General features: G+C 48.9%; 8 protein-coding genes across 8 annotated transcripts; 4 read left to right on the plus strand and 4 right to left on the minus strand.

Annotated features, from left to right (window-relative positions):
* Nucleotides 1-734: 734 nt before the first annotated feature.
* On the plus strand, nucleotides 735-4,081 carry K441DRAFT_719350 (uncharacterized protein; the record flags this gene model as incomplete). Its single annotated transcript, XM_067654024.1, has 8 exons — nucleotides 735-914; nucleotides 967-989; nucleotides 1,044-1,215; nucleotides 1,369-2,307; nucleotides 2,464-2,739; nucleotides 2,788-3,013; nucleotides 3,088-3,281; nucleotides 3,334-4,081. The coding sequence occupies 8 exons, from the start codon at nucleotides 735-737 to the stop codon at nucleotides 3,871-3,873; spliced, it is 2,550 nt and encodes an 849-aa protein (XP_067509934.1). The 3' UTR covers nucleotides 3,874-4,081.
* Nucleotides 4,082-7,400: 3,319 nt separating this feature from the next.
* On the plus strand, nucleotides 7,401-10,406 carry K441DRAFT_672983 (uncharacterized protein; the record flags this gene model as incomplete). The annotated part of the gene is made up of 1 exon (XM_067650607.1): nucleotides 7,401-10,406. One exon carries the CDS (start codon nucleotides 7,401-7,403, stop codon nucleotides 10,404-10,406), a length of 3,006 nt encoding a protein of 1,001 aa, XP_067509935.1.
* Nucleotides 10,407-11,820: 1,414 nt separating this feature from the next.
* K441DRAFT_101913 (trimeric LpxA-like protein) lies at nucleotides 11,821-13,175 on the minus strand. The gene is made up of 2 exons (XM_067639910.1): nucleotides 12,577-13,175; nucleotides 11,821-12,386 (listed from the first exon to the last, which is right to left on the minus strand). Exons 1-2 carry the CDS (start codon nucleotides 12,997-12,999, stop codon nucleotides 12,183-12,185), a joined length of 627 nt encoding a protein of 208 aa, XP_067509936.1. The 5' UTR covers nucleotides 13,000-13,175; the 3' UTR covers nucleotides 11,821-12,182.
* Nucleotides 13,176-13,222: 47 nt separating this feature from the next.
* K441DRAFT_651356 (uncharacterized protein) lies at nucleotides 13,223-13,813 on the minus strand. The gene has a single exon (XM_067647174.1). It carries the CDS (start codon nucleotides 13,709-13,711, stop codon nucleotides 13,451-13,453), a length of 261 nt encoding a protein of 86 aa, XP_067509937.1. The 5' UTR covers nucleotides 13,712-13,813; the 3' UTR covers nucleotides 13,223-13,450.
* A 474-nt stretch (nucleotides 13,814-14,287) lies between these two features.
* On the minus strand, nucleotides 14,288-17,352 carry K441DRAFT_534740 (SAPS-domain-containing protein; the record flags this gene model as incomplete). Its single annotated transcript, XM_067642338.1, has 3 exons — nucleotides 14,288-14,998; nucleotides 15,070-16,593; nucleotides 16,660-17,352. 3 exons carry the CDS (start codon nucleotides 17,350-17,352, stop codon nucleotides 14,288-14,290), a joined length of 2,928 nt encoding a protein of 975 aa, XP_067509938.1.
* A 1,005-nt stretch (nucleotides 17,353-18,357) lies between these two features.
* K441DRAFT_534732 (charged multivesicular body protein-like protein 5) lies at nucleotides 18,358-19,051 on the plus strand (the record flags this gene model as incomplete). Its single annotated transcript, XM_067642337.1, has 2 exons — nucleotides 18,358-18,423; nucleotides 18,476-19,051. 2 exons carry the CDS (start codon nucleotides 18,358-18,360, stop codon nucleotides 19,049-19,051), a joined length of 642 nt encoding a protein of 213 aa, XP_067509939.1.
* Nucleotides 19,052-19,885: 834 nt separating this feature from the next.
* On the plus strand, nucleotides 19,886-23,444 carry K441DRAFT_534892 (P-type ATPase-like protein; the record flags this gene model as incomplete). The annotated part of the gene is made up of 5 exons (XM_067642347.1): nucleotides 19,886-20,113; nucleotides 20,169-20,487; nucleotides 20,538-20,975; nucleotides 21,033-22,034; nucleotides 22,087-23,444. The coding sequence occupies 5 exons, from the start codon at nucleotides 19,886-19,888 to the stop codon at nucleotides 23,442-23,444; spliced, it is 3,345 nt and encodes a 1,114-aa protein (XP_067509940.1).
* A 1,004-nt stretch (nucleotides 23,445-24,448) lies between these two features.
* Nucleotides 24,449-25,834, minus strand: K441DRAFT_672988 (glycoside hydrolase family 28 protein; the record flags this gene model as incomplete). The annotated part of the gene is made up of 5 exons (XM_067650608.1): nucleotides 24,449-24,865; nucleotides 24,908-25,238; nucleotides 25,324-25,330; nucleotides 25,379-25,499; nucleotides 25,586-25,834. 5 exons carry the CDS (start codon nucleotides 25,832-25,834, stop codon nucleotides 24,449-24,451), a joined length of 1,125 nt encoding a protein of 374 aa, XP_067509941.1.
* Nucleotides 25,835-27,837: the final 2,003 nt, after the last annotated feature.

The raw sequence follows: 27,837 nt of genomic DNA on the forward strand, positions 1-27,837 counted from the left end.
AGAGTTCACGCTGCGTCAAACTTCCATCGCATATTTTGCTAACGAGGCTATATAATCCTTAATGATGCTATCAATCGAACGAAAGGTGACAAGACTGGTAAGTTTACAGAATCTTTATGATACCGCGTTAATCTATCATCGCTACCAAAGAAACTACTAGTAACAGTCAGTGGATGAATCCTTGTGCTATAGGCAATAGCACATATCAAAGCCTTCCTGCAAGACTTAATTCCCTCAATGCGAAGCCGCAAGTTTAGTGTGAATTTCATGCGGCAACCTCAAGTCAGTGATCGCAAGGGCTTTTACAAGGCGAATAGATAGGAGACACCAACATGTTTATGATTGAAAGATTTTTTCCCGGATAGCGCATAGTATTGAGAGATCAAATCATTTTCGGCCATGGCTCTCAAGCTTGTGGGAGAGGAAACAATTGAAAGATGCCACTTGACTGGTCCAACACACTCTTTTCAGCACCACTTACAATCTCCCAAGTTTTCTTCACTGCACAAGTCTCAGTACTCGGCCCAAAATGTACAATTATTTTACAGTGATGGTGTCTAAATAGTTATCTAGGTATTAGAAACTGTAAGTTTAGGAAAGCGGTTCCCACGTGACGTGCGGGTGCCTTTCAATTTCAACTTCACCTAAAAACACAATCGACTTGCAAGCCGTCATACTTTCATCCAAGTGACAGCCTCGATTTGGCTCATTAATTGGTTTCCTTCTCCTTCGCTATGGCACGCAGCCAAGCTACCAAGGTCCGACCCCGAGGCGCAACAGCACCGCTTGAGACGAAGCAAGCCCCTGTTGCAAATTCGGCTCAGCGAACTGCGGAGGTAACTACAGTCGCATCTGCACAAATCATTGAGCAGCAGCAGAGTACGGAAGTGGTAGAAACTCTCCTTCACGGCTCGGTAAGTGAACACCACTCCAAAGTAAAACATCTTGCTAACAATCAGCCTTTAGATAAGCTGCCTCTCGTACTTAAGGTGAAATCACTGTCTCTCCCTAATTCTGTCGCCCTTTGCTCAATTCCACTGTAGAAACCTTTTTGCCGAAAGCTGCTTTGATGACCAGTTCTACGAGATGAATGATCTTCACTGGTCCTATGGTGATTATGCCGAAGGCAAACATGTTCCTAGGGACACCGCAGGTCAGGGCAGTGCTAGGGGCAAGGAGAAGGCTACCTATAGGCGTCATGGTACGAGCATGAAGGTGCTAAGACGAGGCAGAAGCAAAGGTGTCGACCAACTGCTTGACTGGCTGGTAAGCTAGCGGCTGCGACCTTTCTCAGAAACGCTTTCTTACTTTCACACACACGTGGTGTTCCCTAATCGAGGTTCAGAGAGTTACTAACGGAATGGGTAGGAGAGAGGTGCCTTCGAAGCATTGCAACGCAACGTATTACGGGCGATACAGCTCAATATCTTCGAAGATGCTAAAATCCCATCTAATGTCGTCGAAACTTATACCTTTACGTTTAACTACATCCACTCTTCTGGCAATGGCGTTGTACTTTCTGGAATGGAGATGAAGGGCCCACGTGGCGAAGCAGTTACGGTAAAAAATGCAAAATATGCAATGCAGATGTTCATTCGAAGGTTAATAGCTCTTTGTGGGACGCTACCTGACCTTCCACAAAAGCGTTATTTGAATATGCACCTCTTCTATACCGACGAATGCGACCCAGAATACGAACCCCCAGGTTTCAACAAATCTAACGACAACAAGGTCGTCTTCCCTGAGACTAAAGAATGGAAGAAAGCAACTTCGAATTGCGGAGGAATGGATGCAGGCTTTCATACTGTTAGTCTTAAAGTATCACATCTTCATCTAACCGCACGGAGCGAGGCTGTCAATGAGGACGGGGAAGGAAATCTCCAGATTCCAAATCGTCTCGCGTATACCGCTCCAGCATTAAGGGAAGACGATATCGACACGCACACAGTTGATGTTTCAAGGCCATTGAGCCAAGAGAAAGCGTCCGAATTTGATATAAGAAAGCAGGCAGACCATAGCCGGCGTATGGACAGCATATCCGACGCATTACGAAGCGTACGAACGTCTAGCCATAAACTTGCCGAGAAGCTTGGACAGCAAAGCGAACGTGCAATAAACAGAGAGGGTGGTTTTGAAGCAACGAGACCCCCACTAGGAAATGTTGATCACTCAATGCGAGCAGAATATGCGAGTCCGCCGGCAGCTCAAATCATTGATATCAATGCTCTTCTTGCAAAGGACAGCGAAAGTCAAACCCCGATTCAATTGCCTGGAGACCTACAGATCAAGAAACAGCTCCAGCACATGGTATGCTCTTTTTCTCTCCTCAATCCCAAATCAATGTCTTCCACGAATAGCAGGATATAATGCCATAACATTGGCCAATATGCCAAAACCCCGCCGCCTAATGGTCTATATAGAAACATCGCAGTAGTCGTGCGCTAACTATATATAATTGAGCAGCTGGAGCCTTCTACCCAAGGGCAAAGCCTCGAAGATACGCAACAAGTCATGCTATCTCCGGGTCGTGCAAAAACACATGACAATATTTTCAGCCAAATGCCAACTCTCCAAATTTCGCAGCAAAAAATCAATGAGTTAGAGGTTCGGAGGAATGCTCTCTTTCCACCGGGAAAGGAAGCCCACAATCTGCGCAGACGGTCCGCATCTACAGATCCAATGAAGGAGCTTGACATCATTGTTTGCCAATGTGGATGGAACGAAGAAGAAGATGACATGGTCTGTTTTACTAGCAACCATCTGGCCGATCTTAGCTGACTGATACAGATCAATTGCAGCTTCTGCGACACTTGGCAGCATCTCCATTGCTATGGATACCGGGGCTCTGATGATCTAAGGGTACCAGCGATTCACGCATGCTATCAATGTCTGTTAGAAGAGAAAGAAGGACCTCTTCTTCGCGAACTCAAAGACCTTGCACTGTTGAGGCGCGGAGTCCACATTATTGAGGCGGAGGGCTATTCGAACGACCGTAGCTTCTCGTCTGCGTTGCGTAAGCGATTTCTGTCTCAGTTATCCTTAACAGGATAAATTCTTGTATTCATGTACTAATTCTTTTCTTACTAGATTGTGATCTCCAAACAGCAAGCAGAGTTGCAAGCCACCTCCGCAGGCAAGGATATCTTGTGGCCACCCCTGGCTCTAAGAAGAAGGACTTCGGTTTGACAGGGAAACCTAAGTTTAGCGCTGTCAAAGCTGAACCTGCATTCTCAAACATGATCAAAGAGTATTATGATCCATTGGCAAAGATTGCTCACCATGTATGTAGATACATGTTGCCTGTCTCTTATCAAAACGGCTGACTCCTTGCAGTTCGAACTGCCGCCTCTAAAAGAGCTGCCGCCAGAGACAAACCTAACAACGCAGCCCCCATTAGCACCGCAAGCCTCTGAAGAAATTCAGGATTCGACGGAAATCGACAATAAGAGTTCACTCACAGACCCTGATGAAACGCAAGACGAGCAATCAGTAGTCCCTCCAACACCTATTCTGTCCTTCTCGCTCCGCCCTCAACCAACCCGCACGGCTGCCATTATGGCCCGCCAGGCTGCTCCGCATGTCTCTGCGATGCTAGCAGATGTCAGCCAGGCTACAAGATATTCCCTTCGTCACCGCAGCACCGTTCCCAGTTCTTCACAAGATATTAACTCTAGTGATTCCCTAAGCCAATTTGCTGCTCCGGAAACACCAGGTAAGAAAAGAGGTAGACATGGCAAAGATACTCTTGATTCGACAACACCGGGCTCAAAAAGAATGAGAATGAAAAGCTCAATGACCAGCGGGTTGATTAATATCGGGGACTACCTCACCCCTTCTCCCGCATCAAAGCTGGGGCGTTTGAACATACTCTGAGCTAACCTAGGAGAAAATCTGACCAAGGCTATGAAAGGCATAGCGGGGGATAATATTACATGCTCAAAATTTTTTGCTCAACAGGTTTACTTTTACTATGTTTTACTGGGTTTGAATTCGGGGCAGGTATCCTCCCAGCATCCTGCTTTTTTTTTCTTGAGAAACAAGCATGCAACTAGTGCATATTCACCGAGCAAGTGGTTCTACAAATTTGTTTTAATAGAGTGTATGTTATCGGGTCATATTTTTTTTTGGCTTTCTTCCGATAGAACGTAGCACGGCAGTTCTCGCATGCGCCTCGTTAAGAATTCCCTCATGTGAAAGGACAGCTGCATGACCGCGTGCCGTGCAGCGTGGCGCTCAGATCCCGAGTCAGCCTCCTGCATTGCGTGAATCGCAAAACGCAGACACCCAGAATGATGGAGGCAAATCAAATAATTACCACAATGCAGAGTGGTGGAGTTTCGTTTTCTGCATTTTTTTCAGCGTCGCGGGGGGTCGAGATCGTCGGGCGGAAGCTTGGTGAACGCGCTGTGCATGCAGGCGTTCTAGCCCATGGTGCAGGCCGTTTCATATTGATTGGAATTATTTTCCGTGTTGAGGAACGTGGCATTGCGTCGGATGATTGCAGCCTGCTGTTGCGATGTCGTGGACCCGTTGTAGGGCGATATTGAAAGCGTCGAGGGCGTCGATGAGCGGTGGGCAGAATGGCGCGGCGAAGGAAGGCGATTGGACGGTGTAGATGGGGTGGAGCAAGGGACTGGGGTGCACAAGATCTGTTTCAACGGCCACGGCCCGAGTCGCGGGCGTGCGGAGTCCCGGATGACGGAATGACATGGAATGAGGTAATGACTGAAGTAGTGATGAAAGTGGTACAGAATAGTGCTTCGCAGCGTTAGGCAGGAGGATGCAATTTAGGAAGCGTTCAATGATAAGTGGCGGTGTCGGGATTTACTTTGAGAAAGTGAAGTTACGATAGCACAGTTAGCACTGCACGTGCGGGCTAAGCTTGGTATACAGACACATGTATATTGCAGTCAAGCCATTGTGGTAAACAGGAGTGAGCACCATCCTTGCGTAAGTCTAGCAAGTTTGGGTTGAAAACTGCATTAGCCAAATCTACCAGGCATACCAAGCTTTCGCTGCGCCTCCGATGAGGTATCGCCTCGGAACTATGGGACTGAGAAAGGGAAAGTGAAAAGGGTAGTGTACGAACGTCCTCTATTTTGGCTCAGAATGTTCTTGAACATGAAGCCACCGATCAGATCAGAGGTGCTTATGTATGAGACACGAAAATTGGCCATGTCAAGATATTCTGAGACGGAGCTTAGGTGTTAGTTTTTCAGCCCTAGAATCCGAGAGATATCGGAATGAAGTCTTTAGCCCAATCGCCGCAATGTGAGCTACTACAAGGCTGAAGCCACAGACTTGCCGGTTGAGGAAAAGGAATTCGGAGGCCGTTGACAGTAACATGATACTAGCTCTCCCGAGTGTTATTCATTCGTCCAAAAAGCTCTCTAAGATAATCCAATCGAAGACATAGTTGTAAAATGGGTGTGCAATTCAGCAGGAAAATAAAAGGACCGGAAGGTTGAGCTCTACCACTATGATTACCCTAAGTCTCAAGTATTGTCTAGTGAGCTTCGAATGCACTTTCATTTAGCGTGAGTAATCACTGTTCATGCTCGCTAAGGCCACAGACATGTGCTTAGAGCAAAGGTAAGATTAGGAAAAGTAAAAAAGATTCGATACAGAAATCCTTCAGGAAGATGCATAGTAGCCGTCATCGGGGATAATTGACAAGGCTTCCCACCCTAATAATGGAAATAGTTTAAGTAGGTGGCTGTAAGTAGGAGACGGCTTGAAACATCGATCTCAGAGCACGGTTGTTGAGAGACATGTTTGGTGACTAAAGTACGCCTTGGACGTGGTCTTCTGACCCACCACTATCCTCTAGTTGTTTTGAAGGATCAAGCTATACCATTTTATTGAAATGTTGAAAATGGCATGAAGAGTATTCATTAAAGGCAACGGGACACGGCCATCTCATTTCTACTACGCCGTAGACATGATGGCAGGACCGAGAGCAGCCAAGCGCGTGTGCTTGGCTAAAGCATCAGCTAACAATGACGGGATGAATCCCTGGTGGCAATGAGAAAAGCAAACAAACCTGGAGAAATTCGAAGGTGAGATTGGCGAAGACGGGACCAGCCGTGGGACATGGCACTATTCATGGCTTAAAATTCGAAGCAATCAGGGGACACCGCGGATTTTGCAAACTGATCGCCTGGCCATGATCGTCCCAATTAATCTTGCGCCCTGCCTCAGTCCTGCCCAGCAATACGAGTACCAAGCCTATGGTTCCTGTGGGCCCAATCTCTCATATGGCAGCAGAGCGGAACAAAGGCAACATCGGAAAGCGGCATGCTCGTAAAAAGCTGCCGAGAACGAAGACGAATTCCGCGCTGCTCGCCATAGAATCCATCATCATCGGAATGCTAAAGGGTTAAGGGAGATGGACTTACCTAGTATTTTCTTTTTGGAGGCTTGCCAAGCTGATCGCCGAGTGGACCAATTTGTCTTGCTCCGTACCATGGCCAGCAGCATTTCGCATGAAGAGCAAGCTGCAGACACTTCTCGCTTTAGCGACCGGGTGACCTCCGCACGGCATAAGGGCATGGACTTTTGCCTCACATCTCAGGTATGTAGCTGTTGGTAGCTGTGCGTAGCTCTGATGCATCCTGATGGTGGGCATCGTGAATGCTTGTCGCGGTGACGCCAACTCCATGGCCTCCTCTGCGCCAGCTCGAAGCGGCAAAGCGGGCGTCCGAAGAGGCAGTTTGGCACGAATGATGGCGTTGTTGGCGCCTGTCGATCGGCCACCAAGAACCCCTGGTGTTACCCCTGGCTCTCTTCCCTGACCGCTTTGCTTGTCGCGACGAGGTTCCCCCTGACGCGTGCCACCCGGAGCCAATGCGGTCGTCGCAAGATGCGTGTTGTTCGGCCAGCCCCAAAGCCAGCTGTTTTGCCAGTGCTCGGGACAGGAAGCCAATCACCCTGGGCACGGCTGTCGGCCCTTAACCACCGCGGCTGGAATATTAGAACTGGGGGCCTAGAAAGAGCTCGGATGGCGCTTTATCAATGTGCTCTCGAGTCGAGTAGTAGCCGCTCTCTATCCGTGCCTAGCATCCCGTCGATCTCCTAGCGTACCTGAAAAAGACTCCTTTAAGCCCTCCACGGCCACCTCGCGGTCTCAGACGGCGACACGCATACAACATGCGCCGTGACCGTTGCATGTCCTGAGTGCTCGGCCTGCTTGGTTACGGCTACCTCCAACGGCGCCATCGTGGTGCATTGCCATTTCTGCAGTAGAAATCAGATATGCTCTGGTAGCTGGAATCTCCGCACAGGTATTCTTCAATTCGCTCCTCAACCTTCATCTTCAACTATCCCACCTGATCTGAAGCCTCAATTGACTTTGACAGCGTTTTCCTCACCCTACATCGCCCGCCCATTTCTATCCCAACATGGGCCGAGCATCCAAATTCTCCTTCCCCATACCAGGTCGTAGGCATCGCGGCCAAAAGGATACGGACGACCGGACACCACGCGAGCAAGACCCAGCACAGCCTTCGAAAGTAGAGAGACTGCTCGGGACTTCCCATCTTGCCATTCGTCAGGCCACGAGGTCCAAACCATCATTACGTTCCACGCCTATACCCGTATCCAACCCTCCACAAAGCCCTAGTTACATGACTGTCACTCTTTCTGAGGCTAGTTTTGGCTCGGATTACGCAGATAGAGCTTCCTCGACCGCAGTAGAAGACATCATCATTCCTCCACGATGGCGGAGTCTGCAGAGCCTGCGTCCTTGTCCGTCTTCAAATATCCTGGGAGGAATATACGATGACGAGAGGGGACGCTCCGGCTCTATTGGTAGCTCCAACACCAGGCGAATACACACCCAAGCTTCATCGTCAACCCTACAGTCATACTACGATGCACAGAAATCTCCCTTGGCAGTTTCACAACAAACTTCTGCCTCCGCGGTTCGGGACATGGCGTTACGAAAAGGCTATCCACCTATAGTAGAAAAAGGCGAGCACAGCAGCACTTATATCAATGATCATGAGTCTCAGAATAACACAGAAAAATTGAAGAAACAAGGTAGAAAGCATAGGCCAGCACGACTGGACCTTTCGAAGTTGTTTCCAAAGCCCAAGGGACCGGGAGGAGCCCACAGCGAGGCTCTGCTATCGCCAAATAAACTCGTAAACTCTCCGCTTCCGTTGTCAGACACATCTGAATACTTTCCACGAAATGCACCAAGCCCTGCACCTGAGCCAAGGGCGCGTTCAACCAAAAGTACGAAGCATTCTGAAAAGTCTCATGCTGCGCCTCGTAAAAAGTCATCCAAAGAAAAGTCATTCCAAAGAGACATATACGATAATGCCAAGATAAACGTCAGACGACCACCCCGGGGGATTCAACATTGGTTCGATGGGCTCGAAGAAGACAATGATGACTATATGGAAGAACCTGATTCGCCACCGCTACCAATGAATATTCGCGCGCCAAATTTGGCGCCCGTGAGAAAAAGTTCTTTGGGACGAGTATTGATGACGGAAGTTGAGGCCCCTAAGAAGGATCGATCTCAGACTTCTCGCGGAAAGGATGTTTTCGCCGAAAGTTCTCAAGTCCGTTCCCATCGCCGAAATTCGCCCAGTTTGCATTCCATCACGAGCCATACTACGGCTACTTCCGCAAAGACGAAAGAGAGCAAATTTTCCACCTCTAATTTACAGGATTCTAGCATCCTATCCATGTCATCATCTGATGAAGAATACGAAGAATCCCCTAAGAAATTCCCCGTCCTAAGAGATAGCCTAGCTAGGTCAACAGATGTTTCAGGCGAGATTATTATTGGCAAAGCACATGCTTTTGAAGTCAACCCACGAACCAAAACGAGTGGTGCGGCAAAACAGAAAAGACCTCCATTAGAATCAAATTCCAACATGCGATCATCTTCTACTAATGCTGCCCCGATTGATGTTATGCTATCGCCAGAAGCGCATCCGTCATATCTAGCTCTTCCTAGACACAGCCGCAACAAAAAATCCACCCACAGTCGCCAGCCATCGGCAATCCCTGAGGACGAGACACGTCCACGAACTTCAAGCGCTAGCAACTCGACTCCGACTGGTCCTCCTATGTCGCCGTCTTCTATTAATGCCAGCTTGCGCAGTGGAGGAACATCAATGAGCGAGCCGCTCACTCGAAACGAGCAACATAAGTTGATGGCAGTTACTGAGGAAGAGGAAGCATTACTTGAGATGATGCGTCGGAAACGAGCGGCCATGGCCAAGCACAGTTTCACCCAAGGTTATAAAACCGCATTAAAGAAAGAACAGCTCCAGTTGCAGAGACGTGATACACCGACGCCCACAAACTATGAGAGTATGCCTCGTACTTCGGGCTTCTTGACAATGGACAGTCCATCCAGTGGAATGATAAATAGTTTCCCAAGGCCTGCCTCTACACATTCGGGGCGAGCGTCTTTGTCCGGATCTGATACATTGACCTCTCCCGGATCAGTGCCTCCATCTCGTGGACGACCCCGACAGCCCCGGAAAACTTCATCAACGGTGGTGAGCGGTATGCTTCGCGATACGTCCTCATCAGATTCTAATGCTCCGTCACATAACCACTTCCTCGCAAGCTCAGACTCACTAGCAGGCCTTCCCTACCACCTCTCGCCAGCCCTTAACTTCTCTCCCTTAGACCCCTTCCAATCTCCGATCCGGACTCCCACCACAGCCAGCATGGCTTCACCTACAACCGTCAGTCATGCATCTCCTCTTCCTTCGCCTGTAACGCCTGGTCCCCGTAGTGGTGAACTAGACGTCCATGTTAAAGTCGCTGGCAGCGAACCTAGCTGCAATGGAGATGAGGAAATGGGCATCAGTTCTACGGGCATTGTAGAGTCATTCATCAACAGTGCCGAGAAAGATCATGAGCGAAACCGCACAAGCTATTCCAGCATACGAACTCGCCGACGCACGGCAAGCAGCGGCGCAGAGGTTGTATACGGAATCGATGGAAGCCAGAAGCCCCAGGAACGACAAGGGTCGGACAAGTGCAGCCAGAAACATGTTATGCACCAGTTCCAGCATGCCCAATTCGATATTGCAGAGAGTTCAGAGGTATCGCAGCTCTATCCCACTGAACAAAAGAGTCTGCGTATCCGAGCGCCCAGCCGTACAAGCAGTATCGCCGCTGCAAACCGCAGCGGTCGGACGAGCTTCATTTCCATCACCTCTCCCACTACCCCTACCACGCGAGAGCGCTCTGTGAGGGAAAGCCGTGTTAGTAAGGCATCTCGCTTAAGTCGAGAGATCAGTACCGCAAAGCGGGAGAGTATCGCTCCCAGCACTGTCAGCACACGCTGCAGTGTGAGTGAAGATGTCCTTGCTGCTTGGGGTAGCCTGGGTGGCTGGCGAGATTTTGACAGCGGAAGGATCCACGGGATATAGGTTGAATTGACATGCTTTCCTTGAGTTATGGGCTGGGTTTCAATTCATCGGGGCTTCTCTGGTTGGTCTAACGATCGGAACTGGGCGGTCGTGGATAGACGACAGTGATGGGAATAGGCTCGCTGCTTTGGCCAGCCGACTGATAATGGTCAATCGAAACTCGTCCTATGACATTGATGAAAGCGGGCATATTGGGTCCCGTAGCACTACTCAATACCTCTCAATTTCTTTTGTTGACAGCTCCAAAAACTTTCTCTTCGGTGTTAACGGGATTTTGTTCCGTTATTCTGGGGGTCCCATAGTCTGATACCCATCCTTACCCTTGTGCGATAGCAAGGTGTTCCTGGAGCTTTTAGGTGCACTTGCAGGGTATTATTTTTTCCCTTTGTTATCATGGATTAGGTGGACAACTGCTGCATGCATTCACTTTACATATCTCTCTTATTCGGATCGTATTCGGATATCTTTTGATGAGTTAGCATGATGATGGGTTAGATTGGGTATCTACACAGTCATGTTGCACCCTCAAGGGCTGCGATCTGTAATATTAATACTCATACATATCACGATTTAGACATGGACTTCAAAGACGGTCAATTCACGAAATCTTCACTAAAATAAAACTAAGNCATGGGACCTGGGACCAGACGGTCGGGATTCGGAGTTCGTTAACGTCAGGGTGACGGACTGGTTCGCACTTAATCTTCTCACACCCAAGGGTTTCTTATCGCTGCTGCGTGCATAGTGACTGGTTACTGGAATAACCGTGCGGATCTAGACGGGGCCAGATGGGTCGGCTGCCACAGTGTGTATGACAGCATCACTGATGTAGCTGGACGTCGGAACATCGGACATCAAATTACATCACTCTTCCTCCAGAGCTAGGAATTCGTATGCACTTAAAACCTCCTAAACGTTTGTGTTGCGGTATTTGTTCTCCACCATACTCTCACTACCGTTCTAACCGCTTTGGAATTACCGAGACAGGAGTTGATGCTCTGTCCATTTGTTTTACTTTCCTGAACAGCAGAGATGTAACATCAATGATTTAGACATTGTCACAGATAGAACCATCATGGGATCTATTTTTATTATTTTTTAATTTCAAATGCAGTCATCTAGAGAAGCGAAGGGCAGCACATGGTCTATTCACTACTATGCTACTGGGAGAGACCTGGTCAAGGGTAACATGTGAGGGCCCGTTTGTTTATCGTCAAGCCATGTGGGTTTTTGTACAACCGTCTGAAGATAAACAAACGTTGTGACCGTTTCTCTTATGCATCCGAAGCCATTCATGAAGACACAATTAGAACACCAAAAGTGGGGTGTACGACATAACAGCGTACAAGGATGCTGTAGTTATCTGTGAGATACTATTCTCACTTAACTTCCCAAATTCACAATATCCGGTGCGACATGCACGCTTTTGACATATCAAGTCTGTACTGATGCTCCTTCATAACTGGTGCCTTCGAGGAATAACCAGTGGCTGCTAGATGTCGATACTCCTAAGTGACCCGTTTCAAGGCCAAAGTAGACAAGACCTGAACACTGCATCCCTGACTGGGTGTCATGAGGGACAGCTGCCAAATCCATCCAAGTTCATCCAAGCCTCTCTTAACCCTCAATCCGTGATCGCTCCGTGAGTCACCTCTGCCCTACTCTCTTGACAGAGCAGGCTCATTTTCTGGTTTGACCCAAATGATATATCAATGAACGTCCTTTCAACATCCTCTTGGTTTAGCGAACTCTCCTGGCACTCTGTAACTCTACTCCTCATTGCCACTTCGCCACATTATTCGGGATCAGCTTCCGAAACACATCAATTTGCTTCCCATGCATGAGCATTTTGGTCTCTCGTAAGTCGGCCCTTGCTCGCATCGTCGTGTCGATCCGGCGCTCAGAGGGCCCGTACGCGACTGTATAGTCCGGGAGATGAGAATGCGGTGAGATGGTTGTAGACGCAGTTATCGTGCAGAACTACAGACACGCGTAAGCACCCAGCCATATGCACACGAACACACCCTCCCAAAAAAACAAAAGGAAAAGAAAAAAAGAGGGCCACATAGCAAAACCCCACGACCCGAAACGAGACAAAAATGCAATTGACATCGCACCGCCACCACGCATGCGAGGGGGAGGAAGACGGAACGCACACAGAGACACATACCTTCCCAACCACAACGCCCGCCCCCAACCTCGCCCCGGCCTCCACCACCGTCCCCTCGCCCACCTCCGCCGCCTCCACCACCGCCCCCGTCTCGACAACCACGTTCCGGCCCAGCACCACCCCGTCCGCCCTGCTCTCCCCCCGTGCCGCGAAACTATCCCGCAACCCCACCCCTACCACCGCCTTCTCGAATACTACGCAACCCTCCCCGACCACCACCGGCGCCGTGCCTGACGTGACTTTGCCGTGCGGATGCAGCACCGCGTGCGGCCCGATGGTGATGGGCTGCGTGCCTGTTATCACGGCGTGCTGGGCGATGATGGCGGAAGGGTCGATGACGAGGGAGGAAGGTTTGGGGAGGGCGCTTGAGGCGCGCTTGACGGTGGGGGCGGGGCGTTTGGTGGATGCGGTGGGGTCGGCCATTGTGGGTGCTGAGTGCTTGTTGGTGTTTGCTGGTGGTGAGTTGCGAGACGAGAGAGATTGGACAGATGTTGGGGTGGCATGCGTTTAGGGCTGGACGCGAGGTCGCGAGAGCATGTGATCGGGAGTTGTCGACGAAGGGAAGCCACCGGCACCCATGGTGGATTTGATGCGAGAAACTTTGATGCGAGAAACAGTGGTATTGTGCAGAGCTCAAACTACCTATCCCAAGCCCATTCGTGAAGATCTAGCAAGCAATCTACCTAGTGTACAAGAACCTACCGCTGTTTCGTCCCGTTCCGGTTCGCTCCAAAGTCCCTCCCGCCCATGCCCTTTCCAGGAAATAGTTCCTCCCGCTAGAGTCGCATCTCAAACGCCGATACCTCCATCATAAAGCTCACCGCACTACGCCACACCTCCAATTACGGCACATCCTACTAAAACCCAGCTCCGCCTACGCCTTGGCGCCCTTCTCGCCCTTCCCGTTTCCCCCCTCTTCCTCATCACTACTACCCCCCGACCCAAACAGGTTCCCAAGCCTCTCCGGCCCGCCAGTATCCACACCCTTATTCCGTTCCCGCACCACGCTCTTAACCTCCAAGCCCATGCCTTCCGCCTTCTCCGCCGCCTCTTCCGAGCCGTGCTCGCCCTCGCCCTCGCCCTCGCCCAGGCCTCCCCCTTCTTCGTCGTCGTCTCTGTTCGAAGCCTCCAGCATCGCTTTCCGCTGCGCCAGCCTCGCGGCGAACTGGCGCCGCGCGCGGGACGGGATTTTCAGGGGCGAGGGGATCTGGAGGCTTGGGAGGGAGGGGGTCGTGGGCTGCGTGGGGGAAGGCAGTCAGCTAGCTGTCTAGACGGAGGAGGATCTGGGTTTGGGTTTGGGTATGGTGTATACGTGCGTGTGATTGTAAGTGTGTAAGTGAGTTTAAATATGGGTGTATGTGTGTGTGTGTGTGTGTGTGTGTGCGTGCGCCAAAGAAATGGATACATTTATATGTAAGCAGAAATGCATCCGCGCATTATTCTCCGTGTTTGATCGTGAACAAGCTACGTCCAGTCCAAGAAGAACAATGAGAGAAACGGAAAATACAATTCTGACATGATTCAGATTGAGCACGTTAAAGCCAGACGCTCTAGATGCTCGGTTTATCCATTTTTCATAACATAATGAACGTTAATGTCAACTGGATATAGGATGTTCTAAGGGGAGCAGAACACTGCATCGCTGAGCATGCCCGCGCCACCCATTAGGAAAGACAAGAAAAAACGCACCAAAGACGCACACATTTCGGAATTATCGATACTCCATCTCAACATCTTCAAATGAGAGTTCACCCACTTGTTCCGAGTCGCTCACTGGCGCGTGCCGGTCCCGCTCGCCCTCGCCCTCTTCCATTTCTTCATCCTCGTCGAAACCGCTCAACAGCGTCCCGCCGCCAAAGTTGTAGCCGGCGCCCGTGGTACTGTCGTGGTTAGTGAGCTCCATGCTGTCAAGGCCGATTGAGCCGTTGCCTGCAAGGCTGGCATTGGGGAGAGATGATGATCCGTTGCCACCGAACCCGGAGGCCGCGTTGACGGCGTTGAGGACGGCTTGTCGTGGGCCTGCGTTCATGTCAGGCCGTACACCGCCGAGGATAGCATTGTCACGCTCCCGAGTTTCTGCTAAGGTCTGTTCGACATAATCGATCCACGCTTGGCTCATAACCTTGTCCAGTACAGACTGCGATAAGAGCTCGGCTGGATGACGTTCGGTGAACTTGAGTACTTCCTCCGCGATAAGCGTTAGGTGGCCCATGTATCCAAGACGCATGTTTGTCCCAGCTTGTGCTTTGTCGCTTGCTTGCTGGCCTTCAATGATTCTCTCGGTGATACGGCCGGTTTCAAAGAGATCGATTGCTAAGCTGCGATTAAAACCGCGGTCCATCTGGCCGTTGAAGACTTGTTGGACGACATCGTAGACAACATTGTGAAGGAAGTTGTTCCAAGGAAATCGGAAAAAGAAGTCCTACAAGTGATTACTCAGTAAGCGAATCGAAAATCAAAACAATCCACCTAATAGTAGACGATAATTCTTACAAGGATAGTGGGAACAACTCTGTTCTCCACAAACATTATCTTCAGTAGATCGCCCACCACTGGAGATCCGTCTATGTCAACTTCGTAGTGTGGTGCATACTGCTCTTCAGGGCCGCCCAATAATACGGACCGAGAACTACTGCCGTCTTCGATAGGAGTAACCTCAGAGCCTTCACTCTCTGCAACACTAGTAAAGCGGGAAGTGTCCAGTTCAGAACTTTTAACTGGACCCAAACGGTCACCTTTGCCAGAGAACAGGGGTGCCGGTTTATCGTCCGGATGAGGAGACAGGCTTTCGGGAGGTTCCAGGCCATCGGAGTCTGTATTTTTATTAAGTTGTTCGGCTAGCAATGAAGCATGTTGCTTACTAGATGTTGCTTCGCCAGGGCGGTCGCCAGTTCTCTCGGAGACAGGAGGGGGTGAGGATGTACCCATAACGGTATCATTGTCTATATCAAGGCCACTAACTTTCGCAGACAAGCCGGCTGAAGTAGGCGATTCTGCATTTTCGCCTGCGGGCCCTGTAGCTGCCGAAGTCGCTGGTTGCTCAGTAGGCGAAGCATTGTCTCGTGTTGGTGAAAGTGGCTCGTCCACAAACTCAGCATCTGCATGGTTTGTCCTTTCAGAGGTCTGACCTTGCGGGCAGGCTTTCGGCGATCGTTCTAGAGGCTCACCAATTGCTTCCTTCTCGTCAAAATCGTTCTTGGTCTCATCTAATGTAGCCTCGGAAGCGGCGACTTTCTCAAACTCTTCTTCCTCTGAGTTATTCTGAACTTCAAGTCGCTTTATCTCTTCCGGTGATTCGCTTGATGGCGCTCGAGCATGGTGAAACCCATGGCTGTCAACGCTAGTGCCGAAATCGTTCGTGTTGAGGCCCTCTTTCGGCGTAAGCTTGCCTTCTGCTTTTAGCCGTTCTCTCTCCGCATCCCTTCGTTTGACTTCGCTCTCGCTTCCTCTCTCGTTGAGCAAAGCCATATTGCTACAATGAAGGAGCTCCGCCATCAGCTCACATGTTTTGAAGCGGTCAAAACCGAGAGGCTCAATTTTCTCGCCGAAAGCAGCCTTGAGTTCTCTCTTTCGAGTACTCGTAGTGCCATCACTATTAACGACCGTATGATTAGGATTATGGACAAGTCCCATGAAGTTTGGAATATGCTTAGCAAATTGCCGTAAGAGAGTTCCGAGATAGATAGGGTCTGAGCTCTTTGGTATGGGTCCTATTTGGTTCTCCAGATCGTAATCTGAATTATTCTTCCGAATAACCTCAATAACAATACCCACCCCAACCGTAAGTGGGTTTCCCCCCCGTAGCATGTCTGTAATTAGTGTTTTAATACATTCTTCTGAAACGAGTTGGCGAGTGAGCTCGTTAGGGCCAATCACTGATTGGTCCTGCGTGGTAGCATTTGCGGAAATGGTGATGATGGCTTTCAGAAAGTCTCCCGCAGAGGTTTGAGTGGATGAACAATGTCCAGGGGAAAGGTATGAAAGTAGTTGTGGAACGAGATTTTGAGATTGCAGCCACTGTCCGTTTTGGCGGGATTAGCTCTTGTTCATACCTAGAATTCACAAATGGGTGGATGCACTCACGTCTACGATACCCTGACCACCTTCGCTCTTCTCCAGACTGATAATTTTCAAAAGGAGATCCATAACCATAGGACAGTCGACATGTTGCAGCATATCCGGCACAACATTGTCAATTGACTTGAAGAACTCTAGCATCTCCTCCATTTTCCTGTCTAACAACGACTCGTTAACCTTAGTGAAATATCCAGCTTGCACCGGATCCAGTGGCGGAGGTTGCTTCAGGTACTGCCAAAAATTCCGGAGGTTGTCCTGATTCTCCAGTATTGCCTCCGAAATGGACCACACCTCCGAAGACAGGATCTCGCACGCCACATAGGCATACTTCATCCTCTGCTTGTCCTCTTTATTCTCCTCTGATTCGCCAGCGTCAGATTTCGATATGGACTTAGACCGCGCCTTCCCCTTGACCTTTCCGAAGAATCCCTCACGCGACCCATCTCCGCCAGACTTAACCCCTCCATCCCCACTGGTGTCCTCGTCTGGCGACAGTATAGGCTTAGGTGCGGCAACATAACGCAGGAGACGCTCTAGTACATTTTCATCTCGTAAGTATTCTATTAGCTTAGAATTCTGTTGCTTTAGCTCTTGTATCAGGTCCGATTCGTCCAGGAGTTCTTCAACGGTGACATCGGGCTTGTCGAGGATGGTGTCAAGCGAAGAGAGCTGCGCATAGCCACCGAAACGCCAGAACATGGTGTATTACGTGGTATCTAACAATTCGGGGGAGGAAGGAAGGAAGGACGCGAAGAAGGGTATTCGGGCGCGAGACGGAGGCCGAAGTCGAGGGGCGGTCATGCGAAATGTGGTATGAGAGGATGGAAAATATTGGCAGGAATTCTGTGTGAATAGAGACGACCCTGTGGAGAAATCCGGTATGTCAGTTTAGTTACACAGTGCTCAATATTCTCTTGTACTCGAACACGTTGAAGTGCAGATTGGCGGGACAGCGAGGCACAGTAAACCGAGAGGCCAATAACGCGGGAGATTCGCTGACCAGAAGATAGAGGAGGGAAAACTTACTGTGGGTGGTGTCTAATCGGGGCAGCAGCGGTTGCGCAAAGAGGTTGAGCCTTTTGACGGGGTTGCGAATCTGATTTCAAGTTAAGCTGCGGTTTAATGCAAGATTCAGGTACTTCGGAAAGCGGTGACAACACACCAGAACAGACACCCTGTTCGGCGTTGAACGTTATTTCTGCGGGCACAGGCCGAGTATAGAGCAGCACAAGAGAGGCTGAAAGCGAGCCTCGAGTAATACTGCGGAATGGGCAATAATTATATACACATCACAAGGCAGTCATTCCATATGCTGCTTTGCTCGTCCATTATCCACAATGGGCGCGCACGAGGACACAGCTAAACTAGATAAGTAGCCGTTCATTGCCTGGCAATGAGAAAAAGCAGTCATATTAAAACTAGTGGGTCTATCTGTCTATTTTCTTCTGCAAGGCTCTCTGCGGGACTGGCGTTGGGTCTCTAGATCAAGGCGGGCGCTGGCAGTTGCGGTGGCATTTGGGCGAATAGATAGGCTTGGCACCGTTCATGTGAACAGAACATCTTTCTCACCTGGACAGGCCGCTAAAACGCTGCAACATCTTCGCTGCTATCACTGCACTTGCTCCACGAATACCGCTTCCTTATTGCTGTGCCACATAACCCATACCTTTGGTCGTCTTGCTACCTCTGCATGCTAATAACGTCATGAACCGTCTGTTTGGTGCAAAGAGCACGGCCCCAAAGCCCACGCTCAATAATGCCATCTCCAATGTAAACATCCCACCCCCGCCACAACTCGAGACGAGTCCTAACACGCTCGTAGGTTGACGGCCGAATAGAAAGCATAGATGTCAAGCTTGCCAAATTAAATTCGGAACTGTCTACCTACCAACAACGTCTGAGCAAAATGCGCGACGGTCCAGGCAAGACTGCCATTAAACAGAAAGCTCTCAAGGTCCTCCAGCAACGTAAAATGTACGAGGGACAGCGGGACCAGCTGCAGCAGCAGTCCTGGAACATGGAGCAGGCCGGCATGATGCAAGACAACCTGAAAAATACCATGATTACTGTGGATGCCATGAAAACCACCACTAAAGAGCTGCGAAAACAGTATGGCAAAGTCGATATTGACAAGATTGAGAAGCTACAAGACGAGATGGCAGACTTGATGGATATGGGGAACGACATACAAGAAAGCATTAGTCGGAGTTATGATGTGCCGGAGGATGTTGACGAGGCAGAGCTCGATGCGGAACTAGAGGCTCTCGGCGAGGAGGTCGAGTTCGAAGGTTTAGGGGAGTCAGAAGGAATCCCCAGCTTCATGATAGACGAGGCTAGACCTCCACAATTCATCGATGAGCCTCCCGAGCCCGGAAAAGTCAAGGAAGCCGCAGGGTAATCTCTTATGACTATACCCGTCACATTCGCATCCGCGTTTTTGTAAAGGTGACAAACAAGGCGCAATGGATACCGGTGAGCGTTGCCACTCGGTACACTTCAAATTCATTTCTCGTGTTCATCCCACCCAAATTAGTAGGCCTGGCACTGTGAGATCATTGTCGTACCTACGGTTCTGCATCATACGATGAGGCCCAATTTGTCGACTCTCCTTAAGGCTCTAATAACCCAAGTAAAACTGCGCCCGTTTTCGTTCCAAGTCCTCCCTGCTCAATCTCAGTTGTGCTTATTCACGATTCCTATTTATAGCATGGCACATTCGCTGCTTTTGCTACAGCTGCATTAGAATTGCTCCCCAACCCATGTCCTTTGAGTGGTGACATATCCTTGGCAGAGGCGGAGAGCGGAGTGGAGAGGAATTCTCGGCTCTTGGAAGCGAACTCTATCGGATTTGATTGGCTCCGATCACTGGTCTCATGGCCGACTTCTCTTCACAGTATGCGGAATCCCTTCCCGCCAAGCACCGCCTGGATATACATTTCTTGGCTCACAGCAGAATCCACCATTCTTTCCCCGCGCCAAGAGAACTGTTTTGTCCTCAGCAGCTTGGCTCTAATCATTCAGCATTAGAACTATGTCATCGAGCGGTATCGCTCCCAAGATTGATAAGAGCTCTTCCGCTCTTATATAAGGGGCCCCCGTTGCGAGGAATTGGCTTGAGCTCCACAGGATTCCCGTCGTTTGTTGGGACAGCAAATATTTATACACCATTCTTCAATTACGTTTTGATATCCCAACTCGCGGGATTTAGCAACATTTTACAACGACGCCCATTATGGGTACCAGCAAACCTTCTGGTACCCCACAGCAATACGAACACCACCCATTTCAGCTCAGTTTAGACCAAATAGTTTTACAGCTGCAAACCCACCTGGAGTTTGGCCTGAGTTGGGCCCAAGCTAATGATCTTCAGAGCCGATATGGAGAGAACAAGCTAGCTGGAGAAGGTGCTGTTCGGTGGTATTCTGTTCTGCTTAAACAGATTAGCAATGCAATGATACTGGTAACTAATCTCGAACAATCCACTGAGTAAAACAAAGGCTAAATATATTCTATAGGTTCTCCTACTAGCAATGGCTCTCTCTTATGGTGTCACGGACTATATTGAGGGTGGTGTCATCACTGCCGTCATTTTTCTGAACGTCCTCATAGGCTTCTATCAGGAATTTCAGGCAGAGAAGAAAATGGATTCTCTCCGGGCCTTATCTTCCCCGACGGCCACAGTCCTCAGATCCGGTAATATCGAAGCAATTCCGTCCCCGGAAGCCGTTCCAGGGGATATTGTGATCATTAAAATTGGTGACACCGTTCCAGCTGATTTGAGAATATTTGAGTCAATGAACCTAGAATGTGACGAGAAGGTTCTAACAGGAGAAGGTAAGGCCCCTAAGGTTTTCAGGTACCAGGAACACTGCTAACACTGCCAGCCTTGCCTGTCGCAAAGGACCCTAAGATCGATTTTTCTTCGAGCAATGAACTAGAATGTGGCGTGGGAGACCGTCTGAATATGGCATATTCTTCATCAATTGTGGCCAAAGGACGAGGCCGAGGCATTGTCGTGTTTACGGGTATGCACACAGAGATTGGCAAAATTGCTGAGTCTATGCGCGGCAACCAGAGGAAGCCGAATCGGTCTCTATCTAGAAAGAAACACGGTAATCTACAACCTGCGAAAGGCCTTGCTCTGCGTCTCTGGGATGGCATTGGCAAGTTCCTCGGTCTCACCGTCGGCACTCCCCTTCAAAGAAAGTTGTCCAAATTAGCATACACGCTATTCGGAATTGCTATACTTCTAGCTATTATCGTCTTCGCTGTCCATAGATTTGATGTAACAAATGAAGTTGCTATCTACGCAATCTCTACTGGTTCGTTCCCGCCCATCTCATTTGTATTTCCAAGCCAGCATATCTAACTCATCTCAGGAATCGCCATGATCCCAGAATCATTAATCGCCGTCCTCACCATTACCTTCGTTACTGGTATGACTCAAATGCGCAAGCGTCGCGTCCTTATACGAAAATTAAACGCTCTAGAGGCACTTGGCGGAATTACCAACATCTGTTCCGACAAGACGGGAACTTTGACCCAAGGTCAAATGACTTTACGAAAAGCCTGGATTCCAGGTCCTGGCGTCTACACTGTTAGCAATTCAGAAGATCCGTCGAATCCCAAACAAGGCGAGGTCAAGCTTAGTGCTATCAAGTCAAGGGCGGAGATAGACTTCGAGGAGGCAGAAAGGCAGGAAACATTCGATACACAGCGAAGTGCGGCTGCACTTACATTCAATGAACCCTTAGAAAAGATAGAACGAGATCAACACCGTCATAAGTCTAATAATGAACCGAACGAAGCCGACATCAATCAGAGCCCCGAAATGGTACCCGAGTTGGAGGCCTTTCTCAACTCTGCGGCACTTTGCAATCTAGCCACTGTTCGTTACAATGTCCAGGAACAGAGGTGGCAAACCACTGGGGATCCAACAGAAGTCGCTTTACAGGTTTTCGCGCACCGCTTTGAGAAAGGCAAGAGGGACCTCGAAGAAAGAGCAGGGTGGAAGCAGATCTCGGAGTATCCATTCGACAGCACTGTCAAGAGAATGTCGGTTGTATATCACTCTTCGGATTCGAAAACCATCATCTTTACAAAGGGAGCTGTAGAAAAAATTGTCCACCTCTGTGAGCACGTCGGTGTAGGGAAGAGCCATCAAGAAATAACCGATTCCCACAAAGACCTCATCTACGAGCAGATGAGTTTGCTTGCAGACCAAGGTTTGAGGGTCCTCGCCCTTGCACAGAAGACTTGGGTTGGCGAGCTTAACGAGAAGTCGAATATACCTCGAAGCGATATTGAGAAAAATCTTACTTTCATAGGACTAGTCGGCCTCTATGATCCGCCGAGAATGGAGACGGCAGATGCTATAAGAGGTACGTTCACAATATTTAGCTATATCTAGGATATTTACTAAATTCAAAACAGAGTGTACTAACGCAGGCATAAAAGTTCACATGCTCACAGGCGATCATCCGGGTACAGCAACAGCAATTGGCAAAGAAATAGGCATCATCCCGAGAGATTTCAGCGTTTTATCACCAGAAGTTGCGAATTCACTAGTCAAAACAGCCGCAGAGTTCGATGGAATGACAGACGAAGAGATTGACCAAATGCCCGAGCTACCTCTTGTAATCGCCCGCTGCTCACCAAACACCAAGACGCGAATGATTGCTGCGCTTCACAGACGTAACTACTACGCTGCAATGACTGGCGATGGTGTCAATGATGGCCCATCGCTTCAAGCAGCGGATGTAGGCATCGCCATGGGTTTGGGAGGTTCGGACGTAGCAAAGGGCGCTTCAGATATTGTGCTCACGGACGACAACTTTTCAAGCATCGTGAACGCCATTGAGGAGGGTCGTCGCATGTTTGACAACATCCAGAAATTTGTCCTCCACTTACTAACGAGCAATGTTGGTGAGGTGGTGCTATTGGTTTTCGGTCTTTGTTTTCGTGACAGCTCAGGCTTCTCTGTCTTTCCACTCTCGCCACTGCAAATACTGTGGATTAACATGGTCACGTCTGGATTCCCGGCCTTCGGCCTAGGCCGGGAGAAGGCTTCTTACAACATTATGCTTCGTCCTCCGCATGACAACAAAAAAGGAGTTTTCACCTGGCAAGTCATCACCGATATGATCGTCTACGGCCTCCTTATGGGTACACTCACCCTATTCACCTTTGTCATCATTGTCTATGGGCCCGGCGAAGGAAATCTCGGGCATGACTGCAACCGAGCCTACAGCGACTCTTGCGACGTCGTGTTCCGCGCCCGCGCTGCTGTTTTCGCCGAGCTTACCTGGCTGATCCTGATCTCGGCGTGGGAGATCAAAAGTATCCGCCGTAGTATGTTCTGCCTGGATCCGCACTCCAAGAGCAAGTTCCCGTTCTTCAGAGATGTATACGCAAATAGGTTCCTCTTCTACGCCGTTGCGATCGGCGCGCTGATCGTCTTCCCATGCGTTTACATTCCCCGTTTCAACACAGCGGTTTTCAAACACAAGCCCATTTCGTGGGAATGGGCGTTGTCGGTTGGAGCAGCTGTAATCTTTGCGGCAGGCATGGAGCTATGGAAACTTGCTAAGAGGACGTTTGGGTGGTTCAAGCTCGAGAGTGAAGAGGACGAGAAGCAGGGGAGCAAGAAGACAAGCCTATCTTTGAGACAAGGCTTCTTTTCGTTTTCAAAGAGCTTTAGTAGGACGACCAGTTTAGAGAAGCGAGCGAGTAACGGTGACTCCGTTATGATGGGTCAAGCAGGGGCAGGTAGAGATGAGGAGCAGGTCTAATCAAGTCATTTCAGATAGCAAAGTGATTAAATGACCTGGGGATTGTTTTAAGACGTTATTTAGGATGATTTATGATAACCTTCGATTTGAAATACAATCTTGAGGAGTTCGTACATATTTCCTTTTCCTTCTCGTAGTCATGGTTACGGCCTTGGATGCTTGGGATTATTCTTGCGACGACAGTCCTCATCGAACACAGCGCAGACCTGGAAAACTATGCGCGGAAATGCCGGACTGCTCCGATCACTCCGTTATTGTAGTCTGTAGTTCTCGCTCTATATTTCCTTAAGCGGTCCGTACCGCAAAACAAGGAGGCTTCCCGGCCACAGTCGTACAAGCGTACATACCACGTTGCAACCCTGTAGGGAGGATCCCAGCAACCGATACCAACATGGATCTGAGCTTACTAAAGCTGAAGGTTAGACTATTCCCACTGCTAACACGGAAGCCTTAGGATTAGAACCTGTCAAGGGCAAGAGAAAAGCGATACTTGGATTTCAGTGATTTATTATTAGCGCACCCTTGCCACTCAGCTATAATAGAAGTAGAGGCCTATAGCTGCTGCAGAGGCCCGTTCCTCTAAGCTTACAGCCATGGTGGTACAAGCTTGCCGACTTGATCCGTTCTTTAGAGGAGAAAATCACAAGCGCCGAGATACTAACGTTTGAGAAGATAGGTCTCCTTCGGATAGTTTAGATAGCCTTCCATAATCAACCTAAGAAACCAGAGAATTTAACATCTGTGAAATAAGAAAGGTGGTTTGGATAAAAGCAATTGTTTTCAGCGCAAAAGTTTGATGTAGAAAGATAAGGATAATGTGGAACATGGATGACCCGAGCGCAAGGCACAGGAACATTGCGGCAACCTGACGATATGACCCCTTCCCTACCTCACTCCCATCCCCAAAGCTTCTTGAATCCTGATTTACAAATACGTCTTAAAGTAAGTCACACCCTTGAAGGCCAAGGATTCTTCGTGAATATCGGTCGACCTTGTTGAATGATCTAGCCTAGTGAGATACCGCTCGGCACGTTTGTGTACGAAGTTAATGTCTTCCCTCCAGTAACGCTAACCGAAGACCAGGACCAGTTCGAGCAGCTGCCATCTCCGCAGAGGATGTAGATACCCGTAGCGCTGGAGCGTACGGATCCTTTGACGTTTGACAAGGTCAAATCGGTAATCGGGACCCCGGTTGTTGGGGTGCCTGTAGGCGAACCATTCTCATAATCCTGCTGAATGACGATACCGTATTTGCTGATATTAGAGAGTGTAATGTCTTTGTACGTAACGTTGGTGACAGACCCAGTGGCCCCGTAGACGGTCTTGATACGCACACCATTCTGCGAGTTAGTGACTGTGGAACTTTCGATCAGGACGTTTGCGACAGTATTGTAGGAGCGCCCGCCGACGGATCCCTGGGTCTATTAGCTGGGATTTATGTAAATGGGGGACTGACGAATTACAATGGATAAACCGTGGCCTCCAGAGCAGGTGCCTCCAGTAAAAGTAATGTCAGTGCCACTATTGATCGCTAGGCAATCATCCTGATTCTTCACATTTGCGCCAGAGATGGTGATTCTAGTAGAGCTGCCAATATCAAAAGCATCCGTGTTATGGCCGAGCGAGTTTGTGTCTCCGGCTGAGTTGTCAATCGTAATATGCGTTAGAGTCAAATCAGTAGCAGTGTTGATGCTGAATCCCTGGACTGGCGTGTTTTTAACATTGAGGTTGGAGATCGTAGAGGATTTCAGGCTGTGGGCGTAGAAGAACTTTGGCTTAGTTTTCCCACCATTGCTGCAAGCCAAAAGTTAGCCCAAAAAACTTCATCACATTATTCAGATCCAAGAAATTGGGAACATGCCCACCCTTTCCATCCCACCAGGCCGCTATAGAGTTGTTAGCGACATCCGTGTTTCGGAATTATTGAAACTCACCGCCATTGCCGTCAATAACATGTCCCGAGGCTCCATTGATGGTAATGGAAGTGCCCGAAAATGAAATGAGCGGCCCGGACCATTCTTTATAACCAAAAGTTGTTGTCCCCTCGAAGATGACCTGAAAGGATTAGGAAATTATTTCGATACACTTGCATGGAGCAATCAAATTTAGCGTTTTTGGTTGCAGGAGGGCTATTGACGTACCGTAGTCCCAGTTTTCAGACCAGTCATATCCAGGGTAGTTCCTGATGGGACAGCAATACTGCTAAGCACAATGGTAGAGCATGAGGTCTTGGATTTGCTGGCTGAGGCAGCATTAGTAAAAGTGCAGGTGGTTGCTCTATCTTCAAGCTTGGCAACAGTGGTTGGAACAGGCTCGGTGTTTGGCAGAGCCGATACAAGATTGACTCCTACACCTAGTAAGAGGATGGAAAGCACGGCGAACAAAACCATTTTGAAGCCAAAATAATTGATAATAGTGCTGAACAGTAAGACTCTTTTTAGGTTGTCGAAGAAAAACAAATAAATATAAAGAATCAGACCCTGCTACCTTTGAATGAAAGCAAGGTAGAACATTGCTAACAAGGAGACCACTAAGTATATATGTGAGAAATGACATGACCAGTTCTGGGCAAAGATGAATCCTAGGTAGTGAGAAACGCGACAAGGCTTGACTAGTTCGGACAATAGCTTGACCGTTTTGGACAGTGGCTTGACGGCCCTAGAAACAGACATGGAGAGCATTCATCCTCTAATGACCGGAAGACGGCGATTTGTGGGGCTTTTTGTTTTAGTTGTAAGTAGTAATCCGTGATATAATGGACTCCTTGGTCCTCCAATGATCTGCAGAGACCATTTTACTTGGCTTTTGCATCACTCGAGAGGATATGAAACAGGGCGGAGGGGTTTTGACCAAAAGGAGGTAATTCTCCGAGAACGTCTAAGCAGATCTCGGGGAAGCCCCGAATGTCCGTGCCAACCTACACCTCTCCTCCCTGTTTCGTTGGCGGAAACAACTCATCTGCCGCGTCGTGGGCGGTCTGCAGTAGATGAAGGCAAGGTCAGAATTATCTCATACAATGGGGATATATGTGCGGACTGCTAGCGTTGAGGCAGATTTGTATGGACAAAGTGAAGGTTCTCATACATTCTAACGTCGTAGCCACCCATACGAGTCACCCCCTGAGTCGTGCGATCGGCTGCACGGACTCTCACCCAAATCGAATCAATTGCAACCCAAATCTACTTCGCCCACATAAATACATCGTGATCCATTGAAAGTTCCTTCCAAACTTTCTTTGCGAAAGTAATGACGCCTCGTAGAGCTGCATTCCGTTCCTTCTAAGCAGTCAATCCTGTTCCTTTTGAGCCCTTTGCTGAACTTTCTTCCGTGGCTTCTCTTCCTACGGCGCATTTACCTTTGCTTTTCTAGAAGCTCCTTGTTTATATATGCTAAAGGATTATTTTAATTAGTAACTATACCTATAGTAAGTTATTAGAAGTTAACTAAAGCTTTAAAGTAAAGGTGTGAGGTGACGGGCTCTACGCTCGGCCACTGGACAAACCCAAAAAGGTAAGCGGATATCTGGCTCAATTGCTAGACATGCTGCGTAGAACAATACATATAAGCGATGACTCCGTCACTTGACAATAGGAGTAATATACTTTATAAAAGCAATCTAATAAGCTTATTAACTTAAGGACGCTGTTAGCCATACACCCCCTAAACGATACGCGTACACCCCCCAATTGATACGCATACACCCCCTACCTCATTTGGTTTAGACGCTTCCTCGTTAAGTTAGATGCTTCCTTATTAAGTTAGAATATCACGTGCGTTTGACTTGTTTGCGCCTGCATCACGAAAATCAAAGTGCGAGCCCGTAGCATAGTATTTCGCTCAAATGCTGAGGGCTCTCTACGAGAAGATCTGTCAACGCGATTAGCAATTTTAGAGCTAGTTATAGAGTTAATTGGCTAACTGCCACGATGCTCTACAATTGCAGGCTCTTAGATGCGAAGCAGAGGTATTAATTTGGGTCCGACCGGGCGCGCGGGCGCGGGCGTGGGCACGGGCGCGGGCAGTAGAGGTGGCAGCACCCAAATTAGTTTGCGTGACGCCTTACAAAGCACTACGCAATCCAATTAATCGACTTAGGTGCGATCCAAATTTAGACTCTACTACTTATAATATAACTAAAATTAAGACTTAATCGTGATGTTGCAGTTATAAAACTTGCATGGCGCGCACTTTGATTTTCGTGATGTAGGCGCAAACAAGTCAAACGCACGTGATATTCTAACTTAATAAGGAAGCATCTAACTTAACGAGGAAGCGTCTAAACCAAATGAGGTAGGGGGTGTATGCGTATCAATTGGGGGGTGTACGCGTATCGTTTAGGGGGTGTATGGCTAACAGCGTCCTAACTTAAATCCCATCCTTATTAGTAAAGCTT

The sequence above is a fragment of the Cenococcum geophilum genome (genome assembly GCF_001692895.1).
Source record: "Cenococcum geophilum 1.58 unplaced genomic scaffold K441scaffold_2, whole genome shotgun sequence".
Lineage (NCBI taxonomy): Eukaryota > Fungi > Ascomycota > Dothideomycetes > Gloniales > Gloniaceae > Cenococcum > Cenococcum geophilum.